At 40.6% G+C, this 23,993-nt stretch overlaps 1 protein-coding gene across 2 annotated transcripts in view; it reads right to left on the reverse strand.

The window, feature by feature from the left end:
- The window catches only part of SYTL5 (synaptotagmin like 5), a 104,057-nt gene extending 82,187 nt beyond the window's left edge, over positions 1 to 21,870 (reverse strand). For both annotated transcript variants that reach the window (XM_021681674.1, XM_021681664.1), the window contains exons 1-2: positions 21,752 to 21,870; positions 4,003 to 4,212 (exon numbers count right to left, since the gene is read on the reverse strand). In XM_021681674.1, coding sequence (XP_021537349.1) covers positions 4,003 to 4,212; positions 21,752 to 21,870 — 329 coding nt within the window. The remainder of the gene's footprint in view (positions 1 to 4,002; positions 4,213 to 21,751) is intronic.
- Between the last annotated feature and the right edge of the window lie 2,123 nt (positions 21,871 to 23,993).

Here is a 23,993-nt window from a genome sequence, read left to right on the forward strand (position 1 = left end):
CCTGAAACACCAGGTTCTGGTGAACAGGGGACATTACACGGCAGGGTACGAGAGGATTTCTTCTTCCTAAGGCTATTACTTTCAAGAGCAGGAGATGTAGGGGTGCCCAGCTGGCTCAGTTGGTAGAGCATGTGACTTTTGATCTTTGGGGTTATGAGTTCAAGCCCCGCCTTGGGCATGGAGACTACTTAAAAAAAAACCAACAACAGGAGATGTAGCTGACTTTCCTAACACAGAAAGAGACATAGAGAGTTAGACAAAATGAGGAGACAGAGGATGGTCCCAAATGAGAGAACAGGGCAAAATCATAGCAAGAGAGCTTAATGAAATGGAGATAAATAATATGCCTGATAGAGAATTTAAAGTAATGGTCATAAAGATCCTCACTGGATTTGAGAGAGTGGAGGGCCATAGTGAGATTCTTAACAAACCGATAGAAAACAAAAAAAGAACCCATCACTCTGAAAAACAAAATGAGGGTTCTAGAGGGGAGGGGAGTGGGACGATGGGTTAGCCTGGTGATGGGTATTAAAGAGGGCACGTTCTGCATGGAGCACTGGGTGTTATACACAAACAATGAATCATGGAACACTACATCAAAAACTAATGATGTAATGTATGGTGATTAACATAACAATAAAAAATTTAAAAAAAAAAGAACCCATCAGAGATGAAGAATCCAATAAGTGAAGTTAAAAATACACTAGAGGGAACAGTATACTAGAGGAAGCAGAAGAATGGAGGACAGAGTAGTAGAAAGCAATCAAGCTGAACAGGAGAGAGGAAAAAAAAAAAACCAATAAAAAATGAAAAACAGACTTAGGGAACTCAGTGACACCATTAAGCACAATAACATTCACATTATAGGGACCCCAGAAGGAGAAGAGACAGAAAAGGGGACAGAAAATTTATTTGAAGAAATAAGAGCTGAAAACTTCCAAATCTGGGGAACAAAACAAAATTCCAGATCCAGGAGGGAGAGAGAGCCCACAACAAAATCAACCCAAGGAAGTCCACACCAAGACATGCAGTAATTAAAATGGCACAAAGTAATGATAAAGAGAGAATTTTAAAAGCAGCAAGAGAAAACAAAATAGTTACATAAAAGGGAAACCCCATAAGGCTATCAGCTGATTTTTTTAGCAGCAACATTGTAGGCCAGAAGGGAGTGGCATGATATAGTCAAAGTGGTGAATGGAAAAAGAAAAAAAAAAAACCTGCAGCCAAGAACACTCTATCCAGCAAGGCTATATCATTCAAAATAGGAGGAGAGATAAAGAGTATCTGAGACAAACAAAAATTAAAGGAATTCATGACCACTAAACCAGCCCTACAAGAAATGTTAAAGGAGACCCTGACTGGAAAAGAAAGACCATAAGCAGGAGTAGGAAAAGTAGGAAGTGCAACAGCAGTAAAATTAAGCATATCTATAAAAATCAGTCAAGGGAATCACAAAATAATAGAATGTCAAGTATGACAATACATACTTAAAATACTGGGGTGGGGGGCAAAGAATGGGTTCAACCCTGAGTGACCATCAACTTAATACAGACTGCTATAAGCATAAGATGTTATATACAAACCTAATGGTAACCACAAATCAAAAACTAGTAATACATATGCAAAAAATGAGAAAGGAATCCCAAGTATATCACTAAAGAAACCCAGCAAACCGTGAGAGAATAGAGAAAAAAAAAAAAAGGAACAAAGAATGCCAAAAACAACCAGGTAACAAAGTGGCAATAAATACATACCTATCAATAATTACTTTGAATGTAAGTGGACTAAACACTCCAATCAAAAGATATAGGGTGACAGAATTGATAAAAAAGGAAGACCCATCTATATGCTGCATACAAGAGACAGATTTCAAACCTAAAGACACAGGCAGATTGAAATTGAAGGGGTAGAAAGGCATTTATCATGCAAGTGGAAGTGAAAAGAAAGCCAAGGTGGCAATACTTACATCAGAGAAAATAGACTTTATGACAAAGACTGTAACAAGAGACAAAGAAGGACTCTATATGAATAATAAGGGAGAAAGTCCAACAAGAAGATGTAACAATCGTAAATATTTATGCTCCCAACATGGCATCACCCAAAATACATAAAACAGTTAATAACAAACATAAAGGAACTAATCAATAGTAACACAATTATAGTAGGAAACTTTAATGCTCTACTCACATCAGTGGACAGATCATCCGAACAGAAAATCAACAACGAAACAGTGGCTTTGAATGACACACTGGACCAGATAGATTTAACAGATATATTCAGAAATTCCATCCTAAATCAGAATACATATCCTTTTCATGTGCACATGGAACATTCTCCAGAACAGACCACATATTAAGCCACAGAACAAGTCTCAACAAATTCAAAAAAAACGGAAGTCATACCATGCATCTTTACTGACCACAACAATATGCACCTAGAAATCAACCACAAGAAAAAATCTGGAAAGACCACAAATACATGGAGATTAAATGACAAGCTACTAAGCAATGAATGGGTCAACCAAGAAATCAAAGAGAAAATTAAAAGATACATGAAGACAAATGAATATGAAAACACAATGTTCCAAAATCTTTGGGATGCAGCAAAAGCTGTTCAATGAGGGAAGTTTATAGCAATGTAGGCCTACCTCATGAAGCAAGAAAACTCTCAAATAAACCACATAACTTTACACCTAAAGGAGCTAGAAAAGAACAAACAAAACCCCAAACCAGCAGAAGGAAGGAAATAACAAAGATTAGAGCAGAAATAAATGAAATAGGAACTAAAAAACAATAGAACAGATCAATGAAACCAGGAGCTGGTTATTTTGAAAAGAGCAATAAATACAATAAACCTCTAGCCAGACTCATCGAGAGAGAGAAAGAGAAGTCAAATAAACAAAGTCAGAAATGAAAGAAGAGAACAACCAACATGACAGAAATACAAAAGGATTATAAGAGAATATTATGGAAAATTATATGCCAACAAACTGGACAATCTAGGAGAAATGGATAAATTCATAGAAACATATAACTCCCCAAAACTAAATCAGGAAGAAACAAAAAATTTGAACAGATTATCAGCAACTGTAATTGAAAGAGTAATCAAAAAACTCCCAATAAGCAAGAGTCCAGGACCAGATGGCTTCACAGACATTAAGAAGAGTTAATACCTATTCTTCTCAAAGTACTCAAAAAATAGTAGAGGAAGGAAACCTTCCAGATTCATCCTATGAGGCCAGCTTTACCCTGGTACCAAAACAAGATAAAGATACTAAAAGAGAGAGAGAGGAGGGAGAGGGAGAGAGAGAGAGAGAACACCACAGGCCAATATATCTGATGAGCATAGATGCAAAAATCCTCAACAAAATACTAACAAGCTGAATCCAACAATACATTAAAGAACTCATTCACCATAATTAACTGGGATTTATTCCTGGGATGCAAGGGTGGTTCAATATTCTCAAGTCAATCAATCAACATGATACGTCACATAGATAAAAGATAAAAACCATATGATCATTTCAATAGATGCAGAAAAATTTTGCCCTTCAGCTGCTAAGGAGAGCAGGCTGGATATTTCATACTCATCTTGCCAGTGACCCCAAACCTCTAAGGATGGCCTTGGGGAGTTGCCTGTGCTTCTGAGAAGGCACGTGGAGTCCGGTGGGGCTAGAAGTGAAGAAAGCTCATGGGTGGTTTTCAAATGTAGGAGACCTCATTCTGTGAAGCTTCCAAATTTACTGCTTTATAGTTTTCAAAACTAAAAAGACCACTCTCTGTCTCTATTTTGCTCGTGTTTGCTTGCTCATGCTCACCACCGCCACCCCCGCCCAGCCCCCAGCCCCAGAATTCTACAAAGGCATTGCTGAGCCTGGGTTGGGCTAGATTTGAATTCTACTCTCTATCCTTAAATTTTAAACACTCCTTTCTTTTTTTCTTTCCCCACACCAAGCCCTTCAGTCATCAGATCTGGCTTTGCACACCAGGGCAAGCAACTCACGTGACTTTGGCACAGATAGTGCACTTCCAGCCGCCATCAAGGCCTGAGACCCGACACTCGCTGCACACTCTCAGGGAGCAGGCCGGGCACGGCTCTCCTCGGTCAAATATTAAGCCCAGGTTTCTCTGGCAGTGAACGCAGACTCTGTTGGTTTGTTGTTGAGTCTTCCCACTTCTACGTTTTGCTTCTAAGAGTTCATTTTTCAGCTTCCTGGAAGGAAAAAGGGGGGAAAAAATCACTTAACAAAAAAAGAAAACAGGAGAGGAGCTCTCTTCGTTGAAGCGGTATTTTCATTTGGAAGAGGATTTGAAAGAATCAGGTAGTCAGAGCCAGATACTTTCAGAAAACACAATTTCTCTCTCTTGAATCAACAATCCTTTGATATCAGTAGTTGAAAAACATAGCGCTTATGTCTTAGCATTTGAATTTTGACATCTTCCACTAGCACTACGATTTTGCTCTTGGTACTTCCTGCCATTCTATCTTAACTTCTCCAAGTAGGTCTTTAACACCCTAACACTGGAGCACAACCCACCTGGCAGCTCTCACAATACCATGTTCCTTACCTGTCTAGATAAACTACGTGAAGCAAAAGTGTGAAATCAAGCTTGGCAACGTTGATACTTCCCTTAAGTGATCCCATAGAGAGTTTTCCGACATGTCCCGCCATTTCAGATCTCAACACTGTGCTTAGCATTTGAGGTTTTCTAACAACCTCCACCGACCTCTGGCTTTTGCTGTCAGATATGCCTCGGTTTGAATCTAGGTTCTGTCATGAATTAGCTGTGCAACCTGAGGCAAAGATTCACCCACTACACCTTGGCTTCTTGATTTCTAAAATGGGGGTAATTGGGGCACCTGGGTGGCTCAGTTGTTAAGCGTCTGCCTTCGGCTCAGGTCATGATCTCAGGGTCCTGGGATCAAGCCCCACGTCAGGCTCTCTGCTCAGCAGGAAGCCTGCTTCTCCCTCTCCCACTCCCCCTGCTTGTGTTCCCTCTCTCGCTGCGTCTGTCAAATAAATAAAATCTTTAAAAATAAAATAAAATAAAATGGGGGTAATAATGTTCTTACATGATTTTTTTTTAAAGATTTTATTTTATTTATTTGAAAGAGAGAGAGAGTGAGATAGAGAGAGCCCAAGAGGGGGTAGGGTCAGAGGGAGAAGCAGACTCCCCGCTGAGCAGGGAGCCCGACGTGGGACTCGATCCTGGCACTCCGGGATCATGACCTGAGCCGAAGGCAGTCGCTTAACCACTGAGCCACCCAGGCGCCCCCTTACCTGATTGTTTTTAAGATTAAACAAGATGATATATGTAAAGGTACCAGCATGGTGCCTGGCATATAGTAAGTAAATGCTAGTTACATGTCCCTTCTTTTACTACCTGACATGTAATTTTTTTAAATAAACACATTAGAAACAAGCTATTCAAAGTGATGCGACACCAGCATCAGGGAACTTATTGGGAATGAAGAATCTCAGCCCCACCTCAGACCTACTGGATCAGACTCTGCATATTCACAAAATCTCCAGGTGATCAGAGTTTGAGAAGCATAGCTTTGGAACATTTGGGCTCAAATCTGGCTATAGGCTGGAATCACCTGGGAAGATTTTAAAAAATAGTGATTCTCGAGTCTCACCCTTCTCCCTACCAGACTCTGATGGCATTTTTTTTTAAAGTGTGACTATTTATTCTAATATACTGCCAAATTTGGAAGACACTACTCTAAAAGATAGGTTCATCTCCACTTAAACGTTTCAGAGACATGCTGTTCCTTTATGTTATCCATTTCCAGTCCCTTTAAAAAAAAAAAAAAAGATTTATTTGAGAGAGAGAGATCTTGCACATGAGCAGGGGGAGGGGCAGAGAGAGGGAGAGAGTGAGAATCTCCAGCAGACTCCATGCTGAGCGCAGAGCCTGAAGCAGGGCTCGAGCTCATGACCCTGAGATCATGACCTGAGCCAAAATCAAGAGTCAGACACTTAACCAACTGAGCCACCTAGGCACCCCTCCAGTCCCTTCTTGAACACAACATTTCTATGTTCCAGAAAAAACAAACATCCCAGAATCATTCCACACATCTCATATCATTTCCTTTTACATTTGTGGTACTGACCTTTGTTATACCAGACTAGACTAGCATCTCCCCCAAAGCAGGAATGATGACTTTAGTTTCTTGAATATACTGCTCATGACCCAATTCTGTGCTAGAGTATAAGGTACTTAAATGTTATAAACTATTTATTAACTCTTTGGGGTCTTCAAAATAACTTGTGAAGTATTACATCATTCACGTTAAAGATAGTGAGCAGTATACATAAAACCAGAAACTAGGTCTTCTAATTCCTAGCCTAATGAGAGATTTCTAAATGGGAATTTAAAAAGGGAGGAGTAAGGTTTCTAAAACCTTTGATTAATTGTATCCTCCATTCATCCAATGAACATTTCTCGAGTGTCTATTGTATGCCAGGCATTCTGGTATTCAGAGACAAGAATGAGTCAAAACAGGGTATCTGTTAAGAAATTCCCATTAGCCTCATGTTAGTCAAGAAGAGGACAAACCACACAAGATGATTCCTGTGTTACAACAGGCAGATATAGAGTGCTCTTAGGTCCTCATTCTTATCTACCAGAACACAAACAATAACCCACAACAAAGTTTCCTAATTCCTGATTTAGAGCTTACAAAGTACCCTTATGTCCTTTTTTTCATGAACAACTGGCTTACGAAATTGAAAGTAAGAAAAGCTCCACACAATTTACTTTTGAAAACTTGCAGAAGCTTTAAAATAACAGAATGAGTTCTCATTTGAAAACCACCATTGTATTATCTGGAAAATCACAACAGATGTTTGAACACCTCAGGGCACAAGAGACACAAAACACTACTTATTGGAAATCTACAACAATGCATGCAACAATGACAAAGAAACAAGGTAATTAAAATGGGTAGAACAAAGATAGCAATCATGAGTAGCAGTCCTATCTGAATAGGCTGCTGGGCTGAACAGTAATAAATGGAGAAAATAGGGGTATTCCAGGACATTCCAGAGGCAAATTCTCGTGTGGAAAAAAAATTCCATGAGCAGGTGCCTGAATCCCTTCAACTTACCAGTTCCTTAATCACTTAGTAGGTCCTTAGAGTGGGTGAGACCACTTGGAGAAATTATGGCCATAAACTGAAACATTTTCTTAAGATTTATTTATTTATTTGAAAGAGAGAGAGAGAGCACACAAGTGGGGGGTAGGAACAGAGGGAGAAGGAGAGGGAGAAGCAGACCCCCACGCTGAGCAGGGAGCCTCACACAGCACTTGATCCCAGGACGCTGGGATCATGACTTGAGCTGAAGGCGACGCTTAACCGACTGAGCCACCCAGGTGCCCCACAGTGAAACATTTTCATTGCATCTTTCTTTGTGCTCCACTGACAGGACTCTATTTAGCAATCAGGTTTCATCTAGTTCAGTTCTAGAGTCTGAAAAGACCTGGGGCCCCATGTAAATCAGGCCATGAGGAAGCAGGAATTTAAAGGTCCCAACACACTAGTCAGCACATTTTTAAGGCAATTGGTGCTAATTGTCCCACATATCCTGGGAGCTCTCTCTGAGATTGTGGGAAAGGATGGAAAGAATTCCACAGGCTGGCACAAAATACTAAACGGCCTGATTTTTCAGATCGCTTAGAAATTGACCTAATTTAATCATGCCTAGGATAATTTACATGAAATGGACACAGCCATTTTCAGACACTCAAGAGGAGAAAGGTTAGAGGGAGGGCAACTGGAACTAGGAAAAAAAGTATGCAAGTGGAGAATTGGTATCAAGGAGAAAGGGAGTACTGGGAACCTGGAGAGAGGAATAGGATGGGAGATGTCTTTTCCCTCTGCTTTACTATCCCTCTGCTTTACTAACAAAGCAAGGTAGGCCTTATTTGGTTCCTATATTGGCTGACCCAGTCTGAGAAATGTATCTGAGGAAGATGACTTTCTGGGCTTCAAGCACAGTATCAGTTCATCTCCCGCACCCACATAGGCTAGAAATGCTTCTGGTTCCAAGTAACAGGCTTAAAAATAGGCTTCATTTTTTACCCACATAACAAGAAATCCAGAATTAGGCAGTTCTTACATTAGTTCAGCTGCAAATCAGGTCATTGAGGGACTCAGGATCCTTTCATCCTGAAGGTCCCCTATCTTCAAGTTGTGGCTTATCGTTCTTATGCAAACTGGCCAGCCGGCTCCAGAAGAGCATCCGTGTTTAAGACAGGAGGAAGGGGCAAGCTGTGTCAGCTGTACCTGTCTCTTGACAGAAAAATGAAAATTCACTGGGAATTCCCCCCCATCAGAGTTCTCCTTAGGTTCCCCTGATCGGACAGTGTCCTATCACCACCTCTAGCTGCAAGGGAGGCTGGGAAAGTGGAACGAGTCAGACCGCACAGCCCTGTCTCTTGACATTAAACGTGGTCCTGTGACTAACACTGGTCCCTGAAATGTGGGATGTGATTCCAGGTAAAAGCTTTAAAAGCGAGTGCATAGTTTACCACATGCACTGGAGAATGGCAATGTCCCAAATAGTGTCTACTCTTTGTCTGAGTCCTGGTCTGAGGATGCTACAAAAGAGAGTACTCAGCTGTTTTGTTATGGACAGGCAGCACGAATGAGAAGTAAACCTTCATGGTTTTAAGCCACTAAGAGTTTGGGGCTGTTACTGTAGCATCACTTAGCCCATCCTGATAAGTCCAGCCTAGTTCTTCATCTGGCTGCTTCATCTGACTTCCCTGTACCCTTTTTATTTTGGTTTTACTGCTGCTTCCCCAAAGAGGCTTTCTCTGACCACCAAATCTACAGCAGATACCCATCTTATTCTCACTCACAGAACCGTGTTCTTTTTCCTTATAGCACTTACTGTAATTTTTTTTTTTACTTACTGTAATTTTTAATTGTACATTTGGCTGTTTTTACTGGTTTAATGTTTGTCTTGCCAATTCCTCTATAATCTCCGTGAGGGCAAGACTATATCTGTTGTGTTTAGCTACGCATCTTATAGCACATAACCTAGTGCCTGGAACATAACAGATACCATTTGATTGAATGGATAAAAGAAAGCATAAGCACAAGCTAGCAAGTGCTAGAGGAAGAGGAAGATGGAGGAAAGGAAGGAGAAAAAAAAAGGTAAAGAGTGAAGGGAAGGAAGGAAAACTCAGCCGTGCTGCTAACTAGATGGCACTGGGCATTCAAGTTAACCTCTCTGGGTCTCAGTTACTTCAACTTCAAAATAAAGATAATGATGTCTTTCATATCTTCCTCCAAGGCTGTTTACAGGAGTCAGGGGCTATAAAGTATGGCAGGGTGTTCTGTAAATTATAAAGGGCTTTACAATATGAAGCCATCATTATTAAAAGGAGAATGAGAAGAGAAAAATATGTACAATGTTGGGTCTACTGAGAATAAAGTCAAATTAAAATTGGCTAAAACTGAGATCAAACACACTCTGAAAAAGTAATTCCAGCCTGAGAAAACTACAAAAACTGTTCTCATTATTCATTAAGAACTTCCCAAACTTTCTCTGTCTTCCTTAACTTCATTCCTACACTGTTGTTCAGAAAGAAAAACCATTTTGATTCGTGCCAATATCAAAAATCTAACCAATTACTCCATTTGTTCTTGTCTGGAGAGAATCAAAGAGTGTGGGAGATGGATGGAAAAGTGTAGTAGAGATAAATAGGGACCCAAATCAACAGTTAAAACCTGATGAAAAATAAAAATAAAAAAAAAGTTGAAGACATTTAATACCAGCTAACACCAATTCTTTTTTTGAGATGAACTCAGGATGCTCTTGTGTTTTAAAATATTAGTTTATTCCTTAGAGTTCCTTGTTGCTACACAGATGTGCTGATATTAACATGCAAATTGATGACCCATATGTAATTGAAATCTTAAAGACTGAAGAGATAAACTATCTCAGCTGTAGTTAAATGATAGAATCTTTTCCCTGCTATATCCTACGAGACACTGAATTCATTTTTTTCCATCCCATCATCAAAAATGTTCAATGCATTACAAAGACTGCCTGCTTTATCATTGCATAGACATACTCCTTTCAAATCAGGAATTGCTTTCATTAAAATCCCTGTCACATTTGTGTGGCATTCTTTTTCTTTTGTTACCCTGTCTAGACTCAATTGTACTGAACATTATTTTGCACCGAAGAAGACAAGAATTTTGGAATGGAAGCAAATAGCTGCCTGGAAGAGGAAGCTATAAATAACAGTTCACCAAGCATCTTTGATCCCTTGATGCCTTCAACAATCCCTATGATTCTTTTTTACAGGAGTATTTTGAGGCACTGAGAAGTTATGTAATTTTCTTAAAGTCTCAGATATAAAAGCGACAAGGCCAGGATTTGAACCCAGGCAGTCTGCCTTCAGAGCCCTATGCTCTGGGCCACGATATAGTACTTGCTAAACCGTCAAGGCGGTGGAACAACAAAAAAGACAAGGTGCCCAGACCCATTCTATAATGGAGCCACCAGAACAGTATCACAAAGCTGCCAACCAACCCAGGCTTTTCTACTAAAGGACAATATATTTCCATCTTACTTAAGCTGTTATTATAACATGTCTCTGTCACCCACAGCCAAAACTATTTTACAACAAATATAAGAACTCAGTAAATATTAGGTCTTTTCAGTATTGTCCACTTACAAAAATGTTGCTATCGGGATGCCTGGGTGGCTCAGTCGGTTAAGTGTCTGCCTTGGGCTCAGGTCATGATCCCAGGGTCCTGGGATGGAGTCCCGCATCGGGCTCCCTGCTCAGCGGGAAGTCTGCTTCTCCCTCTGCCTGCCGCTCCCCCCTGCTTGTGTGTGCTGACAAATAAATAAATAGACTCTTTAGAAAAAAATGTTGCTATCAGGTTCTGCTTCAGCTCCTGCTGCAAGGCCTGCACTCTAAATCCTTCTCTAGAACTAGAGTTTGATATTCCTTTGAGAGAGCAAAACCACAGTGACTGATGAAAAGTATTGTTAAACCAGAAACAATGAGACAAAAATGACTGAAATAATATACACAGGCAAAATAATGTCACAGCAGCCTGATGCCAAGGGTTGCAGAGCTCCCAGCATTCCCATCTTTCATTCGCACCCAGAGGCAATGCCATCAACACTGGGCTGGGGCTAGCTCATAATTGCCTAAGGAAAATCCAGGGGTGATCAGATCTCCTTTCTGTATTCTGATTATAAAAATACGTTTTTCATTTTGGTTGTCGCTTCAGTGTGCAGAATCTATTTTTAAAACCTCAACAGCACAACACAGCCACGATAACCACAGCCGCTCTGTTTTACACATTAAGCATCGGCAGCATCCTATGAGAAAGACGTTACGATTCCCATTTTAGGAATAAGAAAATGGAATCTCAGGTAGGAAACTTGCTATGGGTCACAGGGTTAGTAAGTGTTGCCATCAGGATTCAGGTCCAGCATTTTATTTTTCTGAAAGAGTTTATTTATTTATTTGACAGAGAGACAGACAGCGGGAGAGGGAACACAAGCAGGGGGAGTGGGAGAGGGAGAAGCAGGCTTCCCGCCGAGCAGGGAGCCCGACGCGGGACTCGATCCCAGGACCCCGGGATCATGACCAGAGCCGAAGGCAGACGCTCAACCGACTGAGCCACCCAGGCGCCCCAGGTGCAGCATTTTAGATTTCAAAATCTGCACTCTTCCCCAAGATTCCTCTTGATTCTTATTCTGTTAACATATTTTTGCTCAGAAAGGACACTGCACTTATCAATAACTGCTATTTTTTTCCTAGTTGTGCAAAACCATGCTAAGCACACTCAAAGGTAAACCTCAATAAACATGAAGGGTTGCTTCTGTCTGACTTCTCCCACCAAAAGCCATCTGTCCAAGTAGCCTCTTATCACAAAGTCAAACATTCCTCAATGGGGCTGTTCTTCAACAAACACCCCTCTGGTCCTAATAAACTTTATATAGCTTTTGATTTGCTTTCAAATCAAAGACTACTAAAAAGAATCAAGACCATGTGAGAATTGGGGAAAAGTTCGGTCCAGATAGAAAGCTACTTCAGAGAAAGTAATGAAGAACAGGATTGAAACTACACTTGTCTAGACAAAGAAATCTTGTGAATTGTGCCAATCTAATGTGTTTAGAAACTGTCCCAAGGATAGAGGGCATTGTGGAATCTTCATGTCTGCAAATGACGCCAAGCACTTCCTGGTAATAAAACACTCAGCTCATAGGAATATACCAGGAGATCTCACAAAGCCATGTAAACAGACGAACAACTGTTTACTAACTATAGTCTGAAAATTATTGCAGAAACTGATCTCATATGTAATGAGCAAACCAAGTCTTGGAATGTCTTGGAATAACTAAATATTAATAACTATTGTCTCGATTTCCTGGCCCAATGAGGAACAAGGATGTGTTTTGCTAATCTGAAATCCAAAGGATACCTTTCTTGAGTATCAAAAACTGCAGAAAGTCCTGATACCAATATGGTAAATCATTCAGAAAAAGAAGGGGTAGAGATAGAATTCGCGTAGCAAAAAAGAAAAAAACATGGATAAATTACAGGGCTTTTAAAGATTATTGCTCTGACATTGCAAGGATTATCTTGATGGGAGGAAATGGGGCAGTCATACACCAAAAAAGATAACTTAAAGAGAACATGCTGCCCTTGAAAAATTCTTGAAGACTACTTCTGCTACTGAATACAGGCACACACTAGTTTAAATTTTTATAAACATAGAGCTGACATTTATTCTAAAATGTCTATAAACTGAATTTGTGTAAACTAAATTATTTTAAATGCAGTAAGGAAGGACTTATATGCTCACCAAAGACAGCTGTCAGTACTTGACTTTTCCCATTTTACCTCTTTAGGTGGTGCTTATGGGAACTCATATTTTCATAGCTAAAGGTGATTACAAAAAAACCCACTTCCAACAGTTTTTCTAGTTACCAGTAGCAGTACATAGTACAAGGGATGTCAAGTCAGCATTTCTTCAAAATTCACTGAGATGAATACAAATATTGTTTTCTTTATGCACTATTTTTTTTAAACCAAAGCTAACTTTATTATATTGAATTGCAGTAAGAGATACCATGATGTTTGCTTCATTGAAATTCACCTCTGACAATTGCTTTCAGATTCCATGAAAAGGAAGATGAGATCTGTGCTGAGTAATAAACAAATCTAATTAATAATTCTTAATTACACCCATTTTTTTCAGATTGCTGGTTGTTTCCCAACATTCCCTCTACTCTTTTATGCCAGTACAAACCCCAAATGTGAGTTGGTTACATGGCAACCCAGAAGAATACATTTCCCAGTGACATATCCAAGCTCCCTTGCAGCTACGTATAGTCATGTGACAGAAAGGAAATTCAACAAGCAGAAATTGTCTCTGGGAAGAGGGTGAGTTTTTAAAGTTAAAATTACATGTATTTTCTAATTTTCTATAATGAATATATTACATCTATAATGAAAATGTACAAGAAAATATTAAATATTTCTTTAATTGGATTGAGGATTTATGATATAAAAAATATTGCAGACATTGATACCCTTTTCAGATCCTAGTGAGTTTAAACACTTTTGAAAATGTGTTTCTATATATATACATATATACATATATACAAGTTTCATTAATTTTAGACATTTGCATGGAATGTTTACGAATTATTAGTAAATGTGGGGTGCCTAGGTGGCTCAGTCGGTTAAGAGACTGACTCAATTTCGGCTCAGGCCCTGATCTCAGGGTCCTGGGATTGAGCCCTGCATTGGGCTGTGCGCTCAGCTGGGAGTCTGCTTCTCTCTCTCTCCCTCTCCTTCTGCCCCTCCCCCCCTGCTCAAGCACTCTCTAAAATAAATAAATCTTAAAAAAAAGAAAAATTAGTCAATGCATGTCAGCCTAATATTACAGATTTAAATCAGTTAAACCCTAATTCCTATTAATACATAAACATTCATATAAACTGTTGATATAAAATGGTCATATGCCTGAAATCTAAAATGTCAGAGGTGACATTTCTGTGAAGTTTTCACTTGTATTATTTCCTTAGAAATAAAATGCCTATTTTCCCAAGAATACAGTTGGTATTTGCTTAATTAGAACTTCCCTAATGAACTGACCTACCTTCGGAGGGCAAGTCCTCTTCACTCACCCTCCCAGTCCCAACATCCTACCCCAAGAACAATGTGGGCTTTATAGGTCTTTGTTTCTTCAACTTATAGTAAAAAGGAGTGGTAGTTTCCTGGATGTGAGTGCCAATTAACCCACGCTAGCTGGGGGGCATGTCCTCTATACCAATTCTGGCTAGAGCAGAACGCAAGGAAGGGAAAAGGGTACTGAAAGGGGAATTTGGAGAGGAGTCAAAGATGAGAGAGAGAGAATACACACATATTCTACATAGGTGACAATTTTACTTATGACTATGGTGACCCTATTATTTCAAACAAAAAAAAATATGGTCTGGCAAGTATGTTTATTCATTTGGATAATCCAATGTTGGAAATGCCCCCAAATATCAGGTATGTGTGGCCCTTTCCCAAGGTGAGCCCTCCCAGTAATTCTTACTTGGAGGAAAGAGCTGTATATATGGAAATTCTTAAGTTCTTTGGTAGGAAAACCTCCCAGGTTTTAAATTCATTTAAAGCAGAGCTGGATTTTCTTTTTCCTTTCTCTGTGACTCAAAAAGAGTTTAGGTTTTATTGGGGAGCCAGTATGTTCACGCTGGGAGTTTCTGTTAATCCACTAAGAAGCTTTGTGGCAATTCCATTAGGATTGAAACAAAATGTTTATCAAACTAGAAGTCCACTCCAATAGTTCTCCTGGTGTTTTATGGGGACAGTGAGCCTTTAGGCTTTTCAGAAGGTCAAACTAATTTTGTGCTTAGTGGTAGTGATAAGATTTGGAAAAACAAATAGCCCCACAGATCAAACATTTGTAGAGTATTAAGAGGATATTATTGCTTGGCACTTACTGGTCTCCCTAACTTCCAGGCTGAATGTGTAACTCTTGAAATCACTTCAAATCCATTTGAACCGATTATTTAGCTTATCTGCAGGATTCCAAATAGCCAATTTGAATACACTTTCCCCTTCTGTTTCTCCTTTCTTCTCTTTTCTTCCCTCTCCTGTCCTAGAATGATGGAATCAACCACATAAAAACAAAGCCGTAACGTGAACGGCAGTTTCCAGGCTGGGATCTGGGGTCTCCTGATGACACTAAGCTCTGGCTTGCTTGGTAGCCCATCTCAGCTGAGCCAGCTGTGTGGAACAAAACATAATACACTTGCACTTGGATTTCAGTCAGCATAAAGACTAGAACTGCCTGAGGAACTCTTGTCAGTTTTCACTGTGTAGAAAAAGCGATGCTTCAATAAATGTCAGAGCAACTTTGGATAATGTTACCCAGCTTAGAGGTCAGAACTGTCCGTAAAGACCAGGCTGAAGGAATGTTTTCTGTTTTGCTCCACTTCTCCGAGAGTAAGGCTAGGGGCGGACTCCCCACAGGTTCTGAAGAGGTACCCTGATGGCATAAACATCACGGCATAGAGGAAAGGGAAGCGACATGGAACGGGAGAATCTCACTGCTGATGTTTACCAGCTTGGCAAATTATTTGGGAAGTTTCAGGTGCCACAGCTACCAGAATGGTACATCCTTCGCAGAGGACACAGGGATTAAATGAGGATCATTTGTGAATTGATTAATACATTCTCTGGTGTGAGGGAGGCAGTGAAGAGTTTACCCTTCCCTTTTTTTCTGGCCTCCTGAAGGGTCAGATACATCCCTGCAGAAGTTAAACCTCAGAGGGACCTGTGAGCTCTGGAGCCAGACGGTGGGGTTACAAACCACAGTTGGGCCACTTACTAGCTGTGCAAACTTGGTTGAGTTATTTAACTTGGTACTTCGGTTTACCCATCTGTAAATGGGATATTAGTAGTTCTTAGCTCATCGGGAAAATGAATTTGTAAACTGTCCCTGACAATTTTGCAGAACCTTCTGCTGGTTCTTGGTATTTTCTCTACCTCCAGATGCACTGTACTGTTCTTCTAGAGAGGCAATGAAACACATTTACGCTGTTCCGGCATGAGCCACTACAGACTGAGTGAGGCATAAATATCTCCTGGAGATAGCAGGACCCTGTGGAACCATCTAACCTCCCAGACAGAAGCCCGAGTTCTATCTCTGACAGCTGATGGGTTCCAGTCCAACTCCATCTTATCTCTTGGACTATAAATGTCCTGCTGCTCAATGAAGGTGGCTTATCAAGGCTTTTAGGTGTATACAGCTATTCACAAGGCTAGACTCTACCGAGGTGTTGTTTTCAACACCAAAGGTCAACAAATTCCAGCCCTTGGGCCAAATCCAGCCCACCACCTGTTTTTGTAAATACAGTTTTATTGCCCATACCCATTTGTTTACACGTTGTCTATTGCTGCTTTCAGACTACAAATGCAGACTGAAGTAATCCTAACATAGAACATATACCCACAGAGCCTAAGATATTTACTATCTGGCCCTTTACAGAAAAAGTTTACTGACTTCTGGTCTACACCATGGATAAAGCCTGATTCATGACTGCAAACTTAACTTTATGTTTGTGGATCCAACAAACATTAATATTGTGTCTCTGCTCATCTTTTTTTTAAAAGATTTTATTTATTTATTTATTTATTTATTGGAGAGAGAGAGAGAGAGTGAGAGCATGAGCAGGGGATGGGGAGAGGGAGAAGCAGACAATGTTAGGGGATGTTTCCAAGACACCAAGGGCAGGCCTGTCTCCATGCCAGTGTGCGCATGCATGTGCGTGTGTGTGTGTGTGTGTGTGTGTGTGTAACTGGGGGAGTGCTCTGTGAAGCTGGGAGGTCCAACCCCACAGAGACAGGCATGGAGAGACAGCAGAGCCTCGGAGAGGCCAGGCGCTGGAGAAGAGTCCTCACAGGCCATGTTGAGCTCAGCTCCCAGGAACGGCAGGTGCTTTGGGCTCAGGCAGTGGCTGGGGGCTGCTGCACCTGCTTTGCTGGGCTTTCAGGAGGGGCTGCTGTAGCCACAGGCCCATCCCTCAGCTGGGTCCTGATACTCATCCAGGACCTTGAGATCATGACCTGAGCTGAAAGCAGACGCTTAACCTACTGAGCCACCCAGGCACCCCTCTGCTCACCTTTATTATTCCAATAATGAATACACAGCATTTGGCCTACAGAAGGTTCTCAACAAATGTTGATTACTTCTGAATCTTAGAGATTACAGGATGCCTTGGGCTGCATGTAACAGAAAATCAGACTCAAGTCGCTATAAATAACATGGAAATATATGCTTATAGAAGAAGTCCAGTGGTGTGGCAGGTTCCAGTATACCAGGATGTTGGCAACAATTCTCTGCCATTCTTTTGGCTCAGCTTCATCATTGTGCTGGCTTTCATCCTCAACAGCAACTGTGATAACATGTTTCACTGAACATGTCCTGTGGGAAAGAGAACTTTCCATAAATCTGGGCTATATGTTTGAGTGGGTCAGTTTTGATCTCATGTCTACCTCCAGACCAATGACAGTTGCTAGAGGACTATTAGTCAAGGGATGATTAATTATTTTTTAAAAATCTACTGCTGGAGCTGAGTAAAATCAAGATTTGGGTAGGGAGGAAGAAAAGAGAAATGTATGCTGTAAGGCAACCAGCAGAGTTCATTACTGAGACAAGCCCAAGAATAGGTGCCAAAGAGAACATTAAGTCCAGATACGTTTTCATCTCTTGTGGCCAAATGGAAACGACATCTTCTCAGTAAGAATAAAGTCCAAATGAACTGCTAAAATTATAAATTGAAGATTTCTTATATAGGCCAATACCACAAAGTAGACATTTGTTTTTAGGTGTGGAAGATCAAGCAGAGTAAGATTTTGTTAATGAGATATTTTTTAGGAGTAGATACTATGAACCATGTCCTCTTTTATGTTAGGGGAGCTCTTCCAAAGTTAGAAAAAATGATCAACAAAGATCTTTATTTTGTGCTTCCAAACTCTATTTTTCCCATTTGCATTCACTGTTGATAGCTCAATTTTATTAGCATCAGTTCCTCCCTCTTTTTTCACTGCATTAAAGCCATCAGCAAAACGAAGTGATTTGTTCTTCACAGAGAACATTTAAAATACTCCTACTCTGTAATAGTTGAAACCTGGGTCTAGATATCTCCTACCATTTCTTCCTGTTTGGTCTGAAGGAAAACAAATACATTGGAGCCTCTTGGGTGAACCTAAAATGCTCTGTTAGTAGGTGGACACCTCTTCCCAGCCTACAGTTCATGCCTGGAGGTAAGTATCAGGCTTGCCATGTGTCCTTCTGGGTGCAGAGCACCTTCAGGAACACCCAGAGACCAGTCCCACTTTAACTAATGTCACACTTCCGGGGCTATGTGGACTGTAGAGCACAGCTGGGCATCAGGCCTAAAGCACTGATTCAACACAATTTTTACATTCTTCTATTTTTCTATTTTACGAATAACCTACTGAAACGAATAAACACACCACAAAGAAACAATAAATCCACTGCTTTCCAAAGTCCAATTTACTAACTTTCCGAATCGTTTACTTCTCTGTAATCATCATAATTCTTAAAACTTTTCTTGGTCTTCCATTTCCTTCTGAAACTCATTAGCAGAATCTGAAGGCAATTTTGTGGTTCATGGTAAACAGCTAAAACGCAGTTGACATGTAAGTGCCGAATGTCAAATCTTTTTCACATTTCAAGGCCAAGCTCAAGCGTTAGCTCTTCTGTGAAACCATTCCTTCAATTTCTGTCTTATTCGTAATTAATTCCACTTCCTCTAGACACTGACAAAATACCAACTTGTACTTCTATAACATGGTAAAAACAATTACTGCAACAGCAATTACGTTCCCTGTTTGGTCTGGCAAATTTCTTGGTCCGGCTTTCCAAAAGCTATCTCTGAGATGTGGATTTGTGTGTAAGCGACTTACGGAGTACTCTCAGGAGGAACATAAATGGGAATGGGGGAGGCAGGAGAGAAAAGGGGAGAGGGCCTAAGTAAGGGTGTGGTCTTTAGGTGAAGTCCAGCCTCAGCATGATTCCACGGGAAGCTATGAGGCAGAAGCTTCACTGCAGTCTGTCAGCCATTGGCTTGGGGCTGCCCAGTGGGGACAGAAACTCAAGTTTGCCTGGTACTTGTGGATGTCTAGTTCTACGGGCAACTCTAGCCACCCAAGGGTAGTCCTCTAAAGAAGGTAGTAGACACCACCCTTAGCAGTAAACATGTGGAAACTGGGAGACTGAGTGCACAGACCACAAGGGACCCGAGCAGAGCTCAGTGGAGCACGGCTAGTGTTCACTACAACACATACCAATGATAGGGCTGAGGATTATAGCCAGCAATTATTAAGTACTGACTGTATGCCAGCATTCTTCTAAGCTCTTGATAATATTAGCTTATTTAATCCCTACAACAACCTTTTGAAGTGCCTAATGTTATTATTTCTGTTTTGTCAAATGAGGGAACTAGATGTATTCATGGAAGCAACCTATCTAAAGTGACACAAGATTTCATGGTGTAACAGATGTGAATCAACAAATGCGGATATGTGATTCAACAGCACACACTCTGAACACCATGCCACTCACTTTGGTGTGGCTTCTCAATATACAAAGCTATTAAGAGTGGCAGAGCCTGAGTCATCTGACCTAGGCTCATATGTTGGTAGCTGAGAACAAAAGGAGACAACATATCTAATACAGTTGGTGCAGGAAAAAAAAAAAACAACTCAATAAAATATTAGCCACTATTGCTATTAAAGAAGAGAAGAAGATATAGCAGCTTTAAAAAATCTATTTTCTATAAAGGTACCACTTAGATCTATCAAAGCCTTTCTTTTGCTTTCCTCAAACACATTTGAAGAGGTAGGAAAGCAGCAAATTTATTCTCAATAGTTCTGTTGTATATTATACATTTGGCTAAATTTTTTTTACAGAGAATAAGGAAAAAGGACAAGGGAAGAAACAGAAAAAGGAAAAGAGAGTATAACAGATTATTAGGAAAAGTTATTGGGAATGATAGAAGCAAATATTCTGAACAAATTCCTATTCATTGTACTTCTGTGTTTCTGAGGATGCGGCTATTAAATTGTGTTTTCCTGAATAGAGTGATTTTTAATTCCCCCGTGCATGTCATCAGTTACTAGCTAGTACCTCACCTCCCATAAACAATATAACTTTTTGCAGCACATTAGAAAATTTAGTCACTTTTCATGACTGGAATACAAAACCCAAAAACATCATTTCTGATATCTTTAAAAATCATTAACTGCCTTAACCTGAATTCCAGGCATAGAAAAACTGCAATAATTTTCATCAAAGCCTTTATTTCCTGAAGATTGGTTGAATACCTACGAATGATGGAAATAAAAATTCTGGGCTCTTAACTATGAATTAAGCATCAATGGAGAATATTTCAATGTATTTCCAATTCTAGGATCCTAGTTCCTTTAGGCACACTGAATATCTTTGCAACATATAAAGATAACCTTAAGGCAGGTTTTCTCCTCAATAAAAAATAAAATAATCTTTTGTGGTCTTTCCAGAATTTTTCTTACGGTTGACTTCCGGTTTCACAGCGTTGTGGTCAGAATGATCACAGTTTTGGGAGACACGTAAGACAAAAAAGCTACCTGCTGCACAGTAGGTAGTCGCTGAGAAGGGAACTCTGTTTATTTCTGCTCCTCCAGTCAGGGGAGAGATGTAATAGCCAAATATATTTAACAAGCAGCACGGCACAAGCAGCAACCAATCCCAGTGGATGTGACAACCAATCAGAACAATGCTGGGACCATTCGGAAGAGGTGATGCAACCAATCAGAATGGATGCTAGCTGAAACACAGGTGAGGTCATGCCTGGGGATCCCGCTAGATAGCAACCTCGCCCCCAACTGATGGGAAACTGAACTGTCCCCGTATTACTCAACGTTACTCACACAGAAACTTATTTTTAAAAATTCAGGCCATTTCTGGGGTAAAAATGAGAATTTTTCACTCTCCAGATCCCCCCCTTTTTTTTGGTTAGCAATATATTTTTATTATGTTATGTTAGTCCCCACACAGTACATCATTAGTTTTTGATGTAGTGTTCCATGATTCATTGTTTGTGTATAACACCCAGTGCTCCATGCAAAACGTGCCCTCCTTAATATCCATCCAGATCCCCTTCTGCTCTCAGCTATGGTGGGAAGGAATTCCCAAAAAGACTGACTTGAGAAAGGCATTATAAATAAATAATTGTGAACTTACATACCAGGCACGGCACATGTATTATCTTCCTTAATCCCTGCAACAATCCTATGAGGTGGGCACTTTTATTATCCTTGTTTTAGGGATGAGGAAACCGAGGCATGGAGAAACTGAGTCACTAGATCAAGGTCACAAAACTAATACATCTCAGAGCGGGTATTCAAAGTGGAAGGCGGTCCTTCTACTTCACTGCCACTTAGGATGTTATTAGCAAATGGGCATTCTCATCAGCATCATATTATCTGCTCGATTCCATCTGCCCATCTAGCTAATGATAAAATATCAAAGACGTGTTCTGGTATTTGGGCTACTGCTGGGAACCCATGAAGTCACTGACCAACATTTGTCCCCAGCATGGTCGCAGTTGTCCAATTTCTGATCTAACTGGCTTCAAACAGACAACAGTCAGGAAAGGCAGAAAAGTTTTAAAAAATATTACCTTATTCTCTTGTCCTCCACTTTTTTCAAGTATTCATCTCTCTTTAAGACTCCCAGGATCATTTCCTTCTCATGATCTAACAAAAATGACAGATTGATAAACTCCGAGTTCTTAGACATGGTATTCCAGCAGCAGCTCTGGGTAGCAGTGGTTGAATCTTCCAGGTGAATCGATAGCCACAGTTCTTAAGGCCCTCCTGAACAGCCCAGAGTCACTCAGTAGTGTTTGACGGCAGAGTGGTTTTTATAAGGTCTCTGAAGAAGTGCCGATGGTAGTCAGGTATTCTTCCGGGCTACACAAAAAAGAGACACCACTGGGATTACATTCCAAGAAAGTCATTATTGTTCTAACAGAAAGATCAGCAAAGCCCCTTTGCTGTGGTGTCCAGTCAGGGAGGCAGCTAAGTTTCACTGATGATGACAAACGCCAATCCTTCAGAACAGCACAGAGCAGGAATCAGATCTGGTGGGGCAGAATCCAGAAAACCCAGGGAAGATAGAGAAAGCAAAGGAGAGAAAAATTAGGTAGGAAAGTTAATTAGGCCATTTCCTGAATAGCACACACATTGTCTAATGTTTGAAATAGTGACATACTTAACTCAAAAAAATTTGAATCATAAACATGCAATTATTAAATAATTGCTGTGTATGTTTGTTGCCATGAAATATTATTTATATTTAGTTGATTCCAGATTCTCTGTGCAAATTCAGCTTTTTCCCTTATAATTAGTTTCCTTTACCAGCCAGGTCCTGTTACCACCCTTGCAGCTGACCCATGGGTAAACGGAGTCACCACTGCAGGACACTAAGTGCACAGCCTGGACTGTCCCTTAACTGGCTCCCTCCTATTCCTTCCCTTCCTCCCCACAACTAGGACCACTGCATCAAAAGCACTGCTGAGGGGCACCTGGGTGGCTCAGTCGTTAAGCGTCTACCTTCGGCTCAGGTCATGATCCCAGGGTCCTGGGATCGAGCCCCACATCGGGCTCCCTACTCTGCAGGAAGCCTGCTTCTCACTCTCCCACTCCCCCTGCTTGTGTTCCCTCTCTCGCTGTCTCTCTCTCTGTCAAATAAAATCTTAAAAAAAAAAGCACTGCTGACAAAACAAATATGAATCAGTGCTACCTGGAATGTTATTCATTGGAATGTTTCTCACAAACACAGCAATGAATGAAAAAAAAATCAAGTGACAGAAGACTTCATGCAGAATGACAGCATATATGTGAAAGAAAAAAATTTGTAACAACACTGTATCTAATTTAGGAATATATACATTTGTAGGATCAATACAAAGGATTTCAAGGGGAATTCAGAGATATAATCAAAGAGAACGCAGGAACTTCAACCATACTGGATAATGTTTTATTGTCAAGATGACTATATCTCAGGAGGTACATATTTGTGAATTATTCTAGGTATGTATTACATAAAATAGATGTTCCAAAACTTCCCCTTGTCAACATAAGAAGCTCACCGGGCCTTGTCCCTTACCCTCTTTTTTTTTTTTTTTTAAGATTTTATTTATTCATTTGAGACACAGAGATACAGAGAGAGAGAGAGAGAGACAAAGCATGAGCAGGGAGAGAGGCAGAGGGAGAGGGAGAAGCAGGCTCCTCGCTGAGCCAGGAGCCCGATGTGGGGCTCGATCCCAGGACCCTGGGATCATGACCTGAGCCGAAGGCAGATGCTTAACCATCTGAGCCACCCAGGCGCCCCCCTCACCCTAACTCTTGAGCACATTCTTTCATTGGCTTGGTACATAGATTCTCTCTGTACATCCCCATAAGAATGAAGACTCTAGGCCTGTGGCCTCTCCTCTGACACTGTCCCTCAGTTTCCTTCAGTGTCATCCCTGACACTGTCCCTCAGACTCCCAGGTCTATGAATTACAGTCTATGTGCAAGTTACACTTGGTTTGCTTGGTTATAGCCAGGTTTCCAAGCATAACTAGATATCCAAAGGCTGCTTTGGGGCCTCCCAGTTGTCATAAGGCTAGGCTGACATCAAAATCTCAGGAAATCTGAAAGGACAGGATCTTGTCCAGAGCCTAGCTTTCCAAAGCCCCCAGGTGTTTGTTCTATACATTGTACACCAAACCATAATTTGGCTGAAATGACTCAGAAATGAGCTTCTTCTGATAGGTCAAGGGCTAGCCCCCTCTGAGAAACTGCCCTGGTCAGTACAGACTTTCCAGAAGGACTCCAGGCCTTTCCTCCATCTTCAAAATCCTAGAGGTAGCAGAG

The sequence above is a fragment of the Neomonachus schauinslandi genome, chromosome X (genome assembly GCF_002201575.2).
Source record: "Neomonachus schauinslandi chromosome X, ASM220157v2, whole genome shotgun sequence".
Taxonomy (NCBI): domain Eukaryota; kingdom Metazoa; phylum Chordata; class Mammalia; order Carnivora; family Phocidae; genus Neomonachus; species Neomonachus schauinslandi.